The following is a 13991-nucleotide window of genomic DNA, read 5'->3' as shown; positions in this document are numbered from 1 at the left end:
GATGGGGCACTATTCTTCCCACTGACACCAACGATGGGGCACTATTCTTCCCACTGACACCAATGATGGGGCACTATTCCTCCCACTGATACTAATGATGGGGCACTATTCCTCCCACTGACACCAATGATGGGGCACTATTCCTCCCACTGATACTAATGACGGGGCATTATTCCTCCCACTGATACCAATGATGGGGCAATATTCCTCCCACTGACACCAACGATGGGGCACTATTCCTCCCACTGACACCAACGATGGGGCACTATTCCTCCCACTGATACCAATGATGGGGCACTATTCCTCCCACTGACACCAATGATGGGGCACTATTCCTCCCACTGGCACCAATTTTTTACATTGACTAGTAGGTGCCTCATTTCCCACCCTCGGCTTATACTCGAGTCAATAGTTTTTCCCAGTTTTGTGTGGTAAAATTAGGTACCTCGGCTTATATTCGGGTCGGCTTATACTCGAGTATATACGGTAAATAATTTATAAATGGTTTACAGCTATGTAATGGATTCTAGTACACGCACATTCCAGATCTGAAAATCTATCTCCACACTCTCACTCTCCTTATTTGATTTTTAGCATATTTGATATTATAGAAAAATTATAGAAACTATATAGAGAATCCCATCAGTTAAAAAAAAAATTTCTTGCTATATACGGGTGTTGTGTCCTTCTCTTTTTGCTCCCAGGGTGCAGTGCTCTGGCCTAAGCAGCCACTCTCCGGACTTGAGCACTGTCAAGTTAAGAGAGGGGTGAAGGTGATTAGCTCTGTGTAACTACTGACATTGATCAGCATGCTGCTTAAACTCTTGGCTGCCAAGGTACATTTATAAATGTCTTTCAAAGGGTTTATAAATGTATTATAATATGCTTACAGCTGCTGCTGTAGCCGTGAGCTTGGTATTGATTTACAATGTCAAATCCCAGCTTGTTACCTCTCATGTGATAGCAAGATTTTTAGCTGGTTGGTGCATCTAGTTTATGCAAGGCTGCTCATACACCCTGGAAATACTGAGATTCTGATACCTAAAAAACAAGGTGACTCCATGGATCAACATTATATCTATCATCCAATTATATGCAAGCAAAATAGTTTTTTTCGTTCCCTGCACGTGATTAGGTATTCTTTGCAAGGTGAAGTTTCATCACATTCACTAAGCTTTGGGTAACGTTCCTTTGCAGAGCGCAACTTCACTTGCAAAGTGAACAATGTACGAGGGGTCTTCAAAAAGTTCCACGCTTTTATATATATAATTGAGTTTAAAAAGAAAGTGTGGAAACTTTTTGAAGAACCCTTGTATTTGCCTTTAGAAAATCAACCCCATTGTGTGGAGTGTTCCTCTACATCCACTGTAACGTGAACTATGTCTTATAATAGAAAAATTGACCCAAAACCATGACATTGCGCCTACCGTATCAATGCAGGTAGTATTTGTATAATAGAGTAATCCACCCCAGACCACTGAATGATTCAAAGCTCGCAGGAGTCAAGTAAAACTGAGGCACTGAAAGCAGTGTGGGTCCCTGTTCTACAGGGTCCAAATCATGTGGCCAAAAGTAATTATTTAAGTAACTTTTTCGAGCAGCGTTTGAAAATTGTTTTTTTTACATATAATTGTGATAAGTTATCTCTCTTGGTGTTTTATTAGAAAAAAAAGAGTATATTTGAAATCCATTTATTTCCAGTTAAATTAAGTTTATAAAAGGGCAATACATAATATTCTTATCCCTATATAATTAATATCAAAAGTCTGCTCTTCACAGTGGATGTTGCTGGATATTTTATCATGTATGATTTTTGTCATTTCTACACCAACAAAAATGTTTTAAAGATTATTAAATTTCTTTATAATTGAGCTTTTTTACATTTAATAAGTATTGCTATGCAGAAAAATTTTTCTCTATTGTAAAGCAGCCTGTATAGCCAATAGGATACATTTCTATTATGTTGTTCTATCAGGAAAGTCATAGTTATCTTCAGCATTATGCTATTTGACTTTAAAATGTCATAGAATAACAGGGTAACATAGTTATCTTATTCTGTATGCTACTAGAGATTGAAAAAAATAATAAGTATTCAAAAACTGTGGATGATTTAAATTAAAACAGCTATAGCTAAAACAAAACAATAATAATTAGTATTATTAGTCTGGATATATCAATTTGGATATCACACTTCCTCAAATTCAATCTATCCAAAACCGAGCTTATAATATGTCCTAGCCCATGGGCACCTTCCCCTGACTTTTCTGTCAAGATCAATGGCACAATTATCAACCCATCCCCCCATGCCAGGGTGCTAGGTGTTACCCTGGACTCTGAACTCTCCTTTCAGCCCCTCATCCAATCACTGTCCAAAGCGTGCTGCCTCAAAATACACAACATCTCCAAAATACACACCTTCTTAACTAATTACTAACTAATGACATCACAAAGCTTCCGATTCACTCTCTGGTGATCTTTAACCTTGACTACTGCAACTCATTCCTCATTGGTTTACCTTTACCTAGGCTATCCCCACTTCAGTCCATCATGAATGCTGCTGCCAGACTCATCCACCTTACCAACCGTTCAGTGTCCACCACCCCTCTCTGCCGATCCCTCCATTGACTTCCGCTCACCCAACTAAATAAATTCAAAACAACTTCTAAAGCCATCCACAACTTTGTCTAGAGCTACATCACTATCCTGGTCTCAAAATGCCAGCTTAATCATTCTTGTTTCTCCAAAGACTTCTTGCTCTCTAGCTCCCTTGTCACCTCTTCCTATGCTTTCTTCCAGGACTTCGCTTGAGCCTCTCCCATCCTATGAAACTCCCTACCCCAATCTGTCTGACTATCTCCTACTCTGTCCACATTTAGATGATCCCTTAAAACCCTTCTCTTCAGAGAAGCCTATCCAGCCTATACTTTTGCTTTCTCCATCAGCTCATCCCCTACAGTTATTACCTTTATTACCTTTTGTATATCTTGACACTTGACACTTGTTTTAAAGTGCTGCGTAAACTGTTGGCTTATAATAATAATATTATATGCCAACAATATTACAATACAATCAATATGTATTTACTAGTCTAGTTTTTGCCCCTCAGTTATAGTCCCCAAATCTGTTTAAGAGTTCCTATATTATCAGATTCTTTCCTCTTAGGATTTTAATGCTTAGTAATTATTTTTTAAATTAATTTAATATTATTAGTAAACTGTTTTTTAATTCTTTGCTAAGTTACTTTCTTTTTTGTTGTTTTTTTTTCCCAATATCTCATTAATGAAATAGAATTTTCTTTAAAGAATCAAAGCCTCTTCTTTTTTGTATTTTGAGCACTCTTTTTATTTCTGTAGACTGTGTTTTATTAGGAAGCATACTTGCTACAGTTTGTGTTCACACTATTTGGCTTCAGTTTATTTGACAATATACTATCTTAGTCGACAAAGACCTGACAGAAGCTTTATCCCTTTTAGTTGGAATTGGCTTCAAGAGTTCTGATACTCCCTTTAATTTACCAAGGAGAAGGTAGCTAACTGGAAAATAGCTAACCTAGCTGTCGAATAGCCCATTGCCTATTACCATTGGCCATCAGTGCTTTGGGAAGGGTTCTACCCAACCAACACTGAAGGGCATGGAAGATAGTATCAACATTGTATGAGCCTAATGCTCCCTGATTAGTATTACGTGTGTGTGTGTGTGTGTGTAGGGGGGTCCTCTTTTATAAAACATGTAAAAATGTTTCAAAATTAACCCTCCAGTCACTTAAATTGTTTAAATTCCCTTTTTGTCATTGAAAAACAAATGTTCTTAATGTTATTTGTCAAGGTGAATTTACATGCAAATCTGTGTAGTTGGCCTGCTGGCAATGTGCAGCCAGTCTCTATATAGACATATCCCAAAGTCTTTAGACTTAGCCACTTTTTTTGGGTTGTCATTGTTAATTTTGTATATTTTTGTAGCACAGAGATGTCCACTAAGCAGTCATCTCAGGGATACAACAGCTATTGGACAGGAAAATAAAACCTGACCGAAATATTTATACTAGAGATGGACTGGCTGGTTACCTACTGCAGTGCCCCTCGAAGTGCTAGGTGGGGCTGAGAGCTTGGAATTTTTTTAAACACACTTTTGAATTAAAGTGGTTCTAAAGGTTGAAGTTTTTTTTTTAACCTTATAGCATTCTCTGCAATAAGGTAAAAAAAACTTCTTTGTCTTTGTCCAAGTCCCCCCATGTCCCCTTTAAACTTGCCTGAGCCCTATCTTTGTCCAGAAATGTGCACGGGAATAGTGCCTCTCTTGACTCTTTCCCTCCCCATTGATTTCTGCAGCTTTCAAATCACAGCCATTGAGGAGGGAGTAGGGGGTGGGTCCAAGCCCCGCACTGCGTGTCTATGGAAACACAAAGCTGGCTTGTAAGTGAGCCCGCACAAGTGCCCAAATAGCAAGCAGCTTGCTATGGGGGCACTCAGCAGGGAGGTGGAGCCAAGATCACCGATGGGAGACCCAAGAAGAGGAGGGCTCTGTGCAGAACCTTTGCATGTAATTATAACATGTTTGTTATTTAAAAAATATAACTTTACAAACACTTTAACTTTGTTGTACCTATTATAAGACAATTAACTGCCTGTCATTTCCTACCCTTGCAGTGTTTGCTGACCTCATATGAAAAGTAATTAGTTACCTTGGGTATGTTTCCTGTGTCTGTTTCATTGTACTTTTAATGGAGCTGGGTATCCTCAGGTGACCTTGCTCTCAATTTAATCCCACTGTTGATGCTCTTGCAGTTTAGAGCAGGACTGCACTTCCAATATCTTGGAAGTAGTATTTGACAGCAACATATAATTCAAATCTATGCAGCTGAAACCCCTTTTTTTTTATTAACAATAATGGTATGATCACAAAACGGTCATTTAACATTTTAAAGGGTTTTACTACACTGTAGGAGAAATGCCAGTGACTAAAAACAGGTGGGAAGGGGTAAACTATTGTGGTCAAAAGTTTCCCTAGATTTATCTATAATATCAAATGCAGAACACAAGTACAGTAACTGCAGCAATTGGTATTGGTACGTACTTCCAGTGTGGTTTATTATCACAAATGATCTTCACTTGTCATTACTAATCTTTACTCTTTCACCTTCTCCATTTAGAACAGGCTAATGAAAGGGACTGGCTTCTTTGAAATGTGCTTAGAAAACTCTCCACTGCCCTTTCAAGAGCTCAAAGCACCTTCATAAAAGTAAATGTCAATTTGCAATATAATATTCATAACAAATACCCTGATGTCCCTTTATATCTTACCTGCTTCAAGAGAATTAACAATTTCAAAGAGATCACCTTTAATGTTGATTGTAGTTTTAGGAATATTAACACTGTGCTGTTCTAAAGTACCCTGTGAAGAGAAACCAGTGATAAATCTGATTTATTATCAATTGCTACATGAACAGCACACAGTGGCCACTAAAGGGTTTCACAAAAGTCCCTATACATAGGAAAAATTGCCAACTCATATGATATTTTCTAGTTCTAATATTTATATTCTTTTTTATATTTTTTTGGTAATTTTTAATTTTGTAATTAATATTTTGTAAACAAATGTACGTTTATCTACAATTTCCCATTTTTTCTAAGTACGGTGACTTTTGGGACACCCTGTAATTTATAGACACCCCTGTCTACATGTACTACAGTAATAACAGGCTGTGTGAGTATATTTGTTAATTAGATAAAAGGGATTCAACATCTGCACCACAATATACTATGTGTCTTAGGCAGTGCGTACTCATCGGCAGTTACCGAAAACTGGGGTATATTACAGTGCCCATATATAAATACTGTATAATGAAAAGTTAGCAGCGCTCAACAAATTAAAAAAAATGTTGAGTGTAATAATTATGATCCCCAGTCACTTTAAATAAAACAAAAACTCTTAGTAATAAATTAAGAATGATGCCATTAAATAGCAGTCTCTGATATCATAAATAATATATTCATAGTACAATATCTATAAAAAAAATGTCCTTCTTGTGCAAAAATAGTGCTTTCTATTAAGTGCAAATCATATTTAAACACGAATATACAACATGCATGTGGTACAGTTTTCCTTACTTTCCACCTCTTGTATAAATAAACCAACACCATGTCCAAAAATAAGGTGACTCCTAGCAACTGTATGTTCAGCGCTCACACCCCATACAATGGATCACTCACCAGATTTAAAAGACCTTCTTATTAAAATAGAGGTCTTAATGAGCTTTAGATGAATGCTACCTTCACAGCAGGCAATAGTAACTCTGCTCCTCCACCTGCATGGCCACCAGCTCCTTCCCTCCAATTATACCAGGATCACATACACCGATACCACAAATAGAGAGAACTTATTGAGTAAAACCAAAAATGTATTGACAATGTTTAAAAAACGAATGCACACTCACATGGATTAGTGCCACTGTAACCCGAGCACTAAGGCAACAGCTTAATCCTCTAGGGGGAGCCTCACCGCTCTCCTCAGCTCACCTAGGAGCCGGTGTGTGTTTCACCGGAAATGATGTCACATGTAGAATCACATCTGACACGTTTTGTCTAGCCAGACATTTCCATTTTGTATAGATAATGCACTTTAAATACATTTATATTATTTTTAATATTAGTTATTAGTTTGTTATTTATTTAATGGCAAATGAGTTGCACATTATTACGAACATTTGTTTTATTTAACCCCTTCCTGCCGAAAGTACTCATACTCATATGTGGCCTCACTGAAGTGGGTCTTTATCCTTGGGGCCACATATCTGAGTACCTGTCTTTTTGTTGGGAGCACTAATGATCAGAACCCACAGAACCCAAGACTCCCAGTTTCCAGTCACCTGATCACTGTGATTAGCTATCAGTGATCAGTCACTCTACAGGCCCCCCATGTGTTTTCTCTTTCTCTCCTGAATGGAGAGAAAGATACTTTTTATCTTTCTCCTCTTGTAGGAGAGAAAGATGTAAACAAAAAAAAAATAATAAAAGAAAATGGAAAGAAAAAAATAGGTAGAAAAACAAGTTTGATTCTCTGCTTTGGAGAGCCGAGAAGAGATCTGGGGTCTAATAGACCCCAGATCTCTCCATAAAGAGGACCTGCAGAGAGCAGCACATGCAATCACACGTATTGTTGTTTATCCCCAGTGGTAGTAATAAAGTTCGATAAAAAAAATGTTAAAAAAAAGCATGTGTTCACTTGCAAATGCTAACAGATATGTAGGTCCCACATGCATATGTAAAAGGTGATCACACCACACATATGAGGTATCATCCTGAACATCACAGTAAGAGCAATAATTTGAGCACCAGACCTCCTGTGTAAGTCTAAACTGGTAACCTGTAAAGGCTTTTAAAATGTCACCTAAGGATAATTTAATAAACCGTAGTTTTTTCCCATTCCATAGGCATGTGCAAATTTTAAGTGTGTTTGGTATTTACTTAGTGTATGTCATCTTTTACACTTTACCAACAAAATATGGCTCACTGATGCCTCTTGTAATTGCTGGTTGATTGCAATCCCATGAGAATGCTCTGCAGACCATTGCAGGGGCAAATTACTATGGCATTTCCAATGCCCAGCTATCCTAGGAGACAGCAGTGAGGAACAAATATATCATCCATGGCTTCTGGATGCAACCAAAGCATGTATTATAAGGAACAATGTTTTTCCCATGTCATCCTCATAGACACATTAACAGGACTCTCTTCCTATAGTGTGGTAGCTTTTAAAAGGTTTTTTTTTATTTGTTAAATGTCCCCCATGGCAGTACCAAGCTACCCATGTTCTTTTTCTCACAATTAGCTGTGAAAATGGTTAGAATGTAGTACCAAGATTCACCTCTAATGTACCTCAATAGGGGTTAGCAGCTAAATTTGGACTTTGTGGGTTCCAAGCAGGATTTGATAAACTCCCTGTGAATCAAACCTGGACAGGTTCTCTAATCTCTAATCAAGACTAACAAGTGAACAGTCAAAATTCTAGGCAAGACATCAAGGGGTTTATTTACTAAAGCTGGAGAGTCCAAAATCAGACTCCCTTCTGCATAGAAACCAATCAGCTTCCAGGTTTCATTGCCAAAGCTTCATTGACCAAGCTGAGGTTAGAAGCTGATTAGTTTCTATGCAGAAGGGAGTCTGATTTTGGACTCTCCAGCTTTAGTAAATAAACCCCCAACTGTCTGGTGATCTCTGACCACTGATACTCAAGCCACAGTGTCCTATATACACACAAAAAATGCTAAATTAGAGAGAAAATATAAATATTTTATAAGTGAACTCACACAATCATAAATGTCTATTTTGACAGGGTTTGGGCTTTCGTTGATGGCATCAGTTTGATCATTTTGAATTCATTTACAGGTGCATTAACTTGCAGTTAACCTCCCTCTGTCCCACTTCAAACAAGTTTTGCATTCCCATAGACTTGCAGGGGAATGCAAAACCACTTGAAGTGAACAAAAGCCCATGAACACGAGCTTTAAAAGGTTGAGCTACAATGTTCAATTTCTTAAATAATCTTATTTTTCACTGACATAAGATGCCCGGTAACCAACATATAGAATTCCCTATCACGGCAAAAGAGCAAATATATAAAATAAGTAGTATTACAAATTATATAGTACATTAACATAATTTACAAAATATTATCCCCACAACTAAAACATAAACGTCCTTGTTGCAGAATAAGGCAGAATATATAGCAATATCTAGTCATCTAGACGTGGCCACTTTATTAGGTACACCTTGCTAGTGCCAAGAAAATATCCCTCACACCTTTACACCACCAGCCTGAACTGTTGATGGTAGAGTCAGAATTTGGCATAAACAACAACATGAAAGCATGGATCCATCCTGGCTTGTATAGGCAGGATAGATCCATGCTTTCATGTTGTTGATTATGCTAAATTCTGACTCTCCCATCTGAATGTCACAGCTGAAATCAAGCCTCATTAGACCAGGCAACATTTTTTCCAGTCTTCTATTGTCCAATTTCGGTGAGCCTGTGCGAATTGTATCCTCTGTTTCCTGAACTTAACTGACAGGAGTGGCACCTGGTGTGGTTTTCTGCTGCTGTAGCCCATCTGCTTCAAGGTTCAACATGTCGTATGTTCAGAGATGGTATTCTGCATACCTTGGTTGTAATGAGTGGTTATTTGAATTACTGTTGCCTTTCTATCATTGCGAACCAGTCTGTCCATTCTCCTCTGACCTCTGACATCAACAAGGCATTTATGTTCACACAACTTCTGCTCACTGGACTTTTGCTCTTTTTCAGACAATTCACTGTAAACTCTAGAGATGGCTGTGCATGAAAATCCCAGTAGATCAGCAGTTTTTGAAATACTCAGACCAGCCCTTCTGGCACCAACAACCATGCCACGTTGTAAGTCATCTAAATCCCCTTTCTTCCCCATTCTAATGCTCAGTTTGAACCTTAAGCAAGTTGTCTTCACCATGTCTAGATGCCGAAATGCATTGAGTTGTTACCATGTGATTGGCTGATTAGCAGCTTGTGTTACCAAGCAATTGAACAGGTGTACCTAAAAAAGTGGCCGGTGAGTATATATGTGTCACCTAGGTTTCTAACCTACAGAGATTGAGGGGTTTCATGATTTGTATCTGTTATGGAGAAAACAAAGTGAATCCAGATCCTTATAGGTTCTGGTCTGGGTCTCAGAGTATGGAGACTTTGTAGAGTTTTGGGAGGCATTAAGCCTACAGTCTTATATCTACTTTTTTTACCTGTTACCCAAACCTCGCTAATTAGTCAGTTGTGCATGGACCTTTATGAAATGTAAACTGGCTAATCTTCAATGGCTCTCTCTCTGCTATGTGAAAGGCTGACTACTGACAGAATACTAAAAAAGTACATGTGCTATGTGGGAGCCTGCTACTGTGTGAATAATTAACTAGAGACAGAACGCTAAAATAATACATGTGCTCATACCTCCCAACAATACCATATTTGCCAGGACTGTCCCACAATTTGAGGGGGATCCCAGGGTCTCAAAGTCCTATGATAATACTTCTATGTCCCAATAAAGTCCAACTACCCATCTGTCAAGGTCCTATCTTTTCCAGAGACTGTGCAGCTTCATGTACTGGCGTCCATCTTGGGTTTCTGCAGAGCATGGTGGGAGTCTTTTATGCCTTCAGGTCTCTGAGGTCCTTCCCCCAGAGGGGTGTGGCTGAGTACATATAAGCCTGTGATCCGCACATGCTCTTTGCACTTGTGTCTTGTGTCTTTGTATTGCTACAGCTCTGTGTATACTCTCGTGACTCTTCTGGTATCTGGCTCGGCTTGTGACCAGACCATTCTCTGTGTTTTCCTTTGATCTGACCTTCCGTTGCTGAACCTGGCTCGTGACCTGTGATTCTTGTCTACTGTTCTGTACTGTTTTGTCCTGTTGTTGTTGACCCGGCCTGCCTGACTTCGCTATTGTCATTTTCTACCAGCTACACGCCATTGGCGGCGGCCATTACCGCAGCTGGGGTGTCTCGGGGGCCGCGAACTGGTTCCTGGCTGCGTCAAGTCCATCCCCACCATCAGGGGCCCTGGTGAAGGGCAGCCAGGGACTTAGACTCCTGAGGGACTTCGGTCTGTTGGTGGTGGTTGTCGTCAGTCAGTGCGTTACCCTGCCACTAGGCCTACCTGTCCGTTCCACAGCCCTGCCCTGACACCATCATTTTAATCCAGCAGTTCTTCCTCTCCAACTATGCTTGCATAATGTCATTACATCAGTCAGTCTTCTCAGTGCTTACAGTAGTTTTGTGGATTAAGAATGCCAGATTAGGGAGGGGTGGTGGAAAGTTAGAAAGGTACAGGCCAAGGACAGTGCATTCTGGGTGGAACAGCAGCATGAGGGAATTATGGACCTTAACTGTGCTACACAGTCAACAACACCCTACCAGGACACCCTTTGGCCAACATTGATAATCAGTGGTTCCCTGTAAACCCTCTATATTAAAAGCCAGTATCCCCATCTCCCCACAATGAACACCCCCAAACACACACACTGAATGCTTTTTTCCTCACTGACAATGCCATTTTCATCTTCCACTGACCACTTCCACATGTCATTTTTTTCTTTCATTGACCACCATTACCAGGGCCTTTTTTCTCCAACTGACAACCAGCATTGGGTAATTTTTACTAACAATGGACTTCATGGCATTCTTACCACTGACCACTTTCCCAGGTAATCTTTTCCCCTCTCTGACCACCAATACGGGGCAATTTTTCCTTCCTCTGATCACTGATACCAGCATATTGTTTCTTCCCACTGACACCTGAGCATTTGTATTCCACAAACCACCGATACTGGGGCATTTTTTTCTGTCTACTCACTAACAATATAAAGGGCACCATGACTCCTGGAAGCTGTTACAAAGACAGCCAGCATCCAGCACTAAGCTCAAGAGCTGAAACAATCAGCCCCTGCACTTCAGATTTTTCTACACAGAGCTCCATAAGAGTTCTTGCAGCAGATCACTGTAAACACAATGCAGGGTAAGTATAGCCAATCCGCACACACAGATAACAGTTGTCCTATCCCCAGCCTCCTGCCTGGGGCTCAAGATTTTATATTCAAGTTAAAGGTCAAATAGTTATTACTGTATATAGCAGTATTAAACATTTACAACTGTCCTCCTGCAACTTTAATTTAGACAATTTATTTTACATGTAAATTCAATTAGATCCTAAGCGGGAACAAGTGAGGCATTCAATTCTGATGCTTTATTGTAGTAAAAATGTTGTGGCACCTAAACCCCATACAAGTATCATGTAAGTCTGTTTAGTATTGCACTCACTTTCCACTGCCGTAGTAAACTTGATTTAGGAATATGATTAAAATTTCCCTTTTTGCTTCCTTTTGGTTTCTTAATTATACCAATTAAAACAATTTGTTATAAATGTTTGATAACTGCAGCTCTGGAAATTCAAAGACAGGAAGAGGACTGGCATCCCTGCAGTAAAAACATTTCCAGGATCTAGCTGCCTGCACAATGTGGGACATACTTCCTTAAAGGTAAGTAATGTTAATAAAGCTGTAGGGTTTTTTTAGTTAAATGTCAGCTTTTTTAACAGAAAACTTTATTAAGTTTTAGCAAACACTACAAGCAGCAGTGGTGTGTTTTCTCCATCAAGAACAGCATACAACTTAAATGGCACAATATAGTGCATCACAGTACATAGTCACAATAGAGTAGACAAAAAGGTATGAGCATTCATAGAAAATCAAAGACTGGTTTACAACTTTACGATATTGGTTACCCTTTATAAGAAAGCAAAAGGATATGAGGAAGGAGCATTAGGAGGGGAGAGGAGAGGAGGGGTATAAGGAAGGGGCAGGGAGAGAAGGAGGCAAAAAAGAACAAAGAGTCAAGGGGAAAACTTCAGTTTTAACCCTTTCGCTGCAAGATCTGTGTTTGCATTTTTTCTCAAACACGTTTTAAAAAAATCATTTTAGGCCTGAACCCCCCCTCAAAAAAAAATAATATATTTTCTGAATGCAGACACCCTAGAGAATAAAATAGTGGTAGTTCCAATTTTTTATGTGACTCGATATTACTGCAAAGGTCTAGGAAATGCAAAGTTTCTGTAAAAAAACACACTAGGGAAAACAAATGCAACAAAATTACCCAAATTTTTGGTAAAATATAAAAGATGAGGTTTTGCCAAGTAAATAGATACTCAATGTGCCAAACCTTACATCTGTGTGTGCCTATGAAATAGCAACAAACTTCAGTACCCTATATTTTCTATAGGCAATGCTTTAAAGCCCGTATAGGTCATCAGCAGGGGCGGACTGACCATTTGGAAACTCGGGCGCTGCCCGAGGGCCCAGGGTCAGTAGGGGGCCCCATGAGATGCCCCTGGTACCTTTTTCATAGGCTTTTTCGAGTTTGGGCAAGGACACAGGGGCCCCATGATCCCCTATTGCCCGGGGGCCCCATGAGTTGTCAGTCCGCCCCTGATCATCAGTTTAGCGTTACGGAGGAACTACAATTATTGCTCTCACGCGACATGTAACATGTATCACAATCGACAAATTTCTCACGTAGATGCCCTGATGCGTGCGTATATGTGGGGGTGGGAGGGGCCTCAAAAATTTTGTTGGAGAGGGATGTTATGTGCTTGGGTGTAACTTTTTTTTTGCTTAACTTTTTTTTCTTCACATAGGGGACACAAAGTCCTTTTTATTGAGACATGTAGGGTCTAAAAGACTCTGCATGTCTCCACTGGCCTACATTCAATGTATTGCAATGCAGACCACAATGCATTGCTTGTTGGCTGCGCTAGCCGAGAGAGTGACAGCTGTGACCCGGAAGTGATGTCACACGTCGCCTTCCGGGTCGCCTGTTAGCACTTGTTCTTTCTCTGAAGATGTGCTTGGCACGTAACGCGTAAGGAGGAGCCTACGCACGCCTTGACGTCACGCCGTCGGAGCATCGTGGAGCTCCGGCGGCCACTACATTTGACAGGACGGTTAGTCCTGTCTGTTTTTTGTTTGCTATTTTTTGCTATTTTACTGGATGCATCCTGCCTAATAATAAATACCTTTTAACTATACTTCACTATGGGCATTTTTTCTTGATCCCTTGTGGGGAGCATCTTTTCTCTCAGATATCGTTGGTGTACAGTGGAGGAGCAGTGTTTTCTTTGGTGGAGCCGTGATCATTTTCTGCCATCTAGTGGATTTCTTCTGCCTAGCTCTGTATCATCGTGTGGACCTTCATTGATCAAGGGAATACATCTACCCTTATACATCTACCCATGATGATGACTACTTTATGAACTCCATCCTTATTACACTGCACTATTTATGTGCACTTCTGGTCAGTGTGCATTGTTACCCTAGGTCACCACAATTGGGACTTTTTATGATCATTTTTTATTCCTGACCCATTGCCACCACATACAGCCACCCACTGCGATGAATTAGAAGAGGCAGCTGTACTTAG

General features: G+C 39.7%; 1 protein-coding gene across 1 annotated transcript in view; it reads right to left on the bottom strand.

Moving 5' to 3' along the window:
- The window catches only part of TMPRSS5 (transmembrane serine protease 5), an 82342-nt gene that overhangs the window by 64070 nt on the left and 4281 nt on the right, over window positions 1-13991 (bottom strand). Inside the window, exon 2 of the mRNA XM_089673080.1 lies at window positions 5301-5391. Within this exon, the coding sequence (XP_089529206.1) occupies window positions 5301-5391 (91 nt within the window). The remainder of the gene's footprint in view (window positions 1-5300; window positions 5392-13991) is intronic.

Source organism: Staurois parvus, unplaced genomic scaffold (assembly GCF_062004578.1).
Source record: "Staurois parvus isolate SC_StPar_1 unplaced genomic scaffold, SC_StPar_1.0 ptg000135l, whole genome shotgun sequence".
Taxonomy (NCBI): Eukaryota; Metazoa; Chordata; class Amphibia; order Anura; family Ranidae; genus Staurois; species Staurois parvus.
Note: the sequence above shows the minus strand (reverse complement) of the source record. Positions and strands in the feature narration are given on the sequence as shown.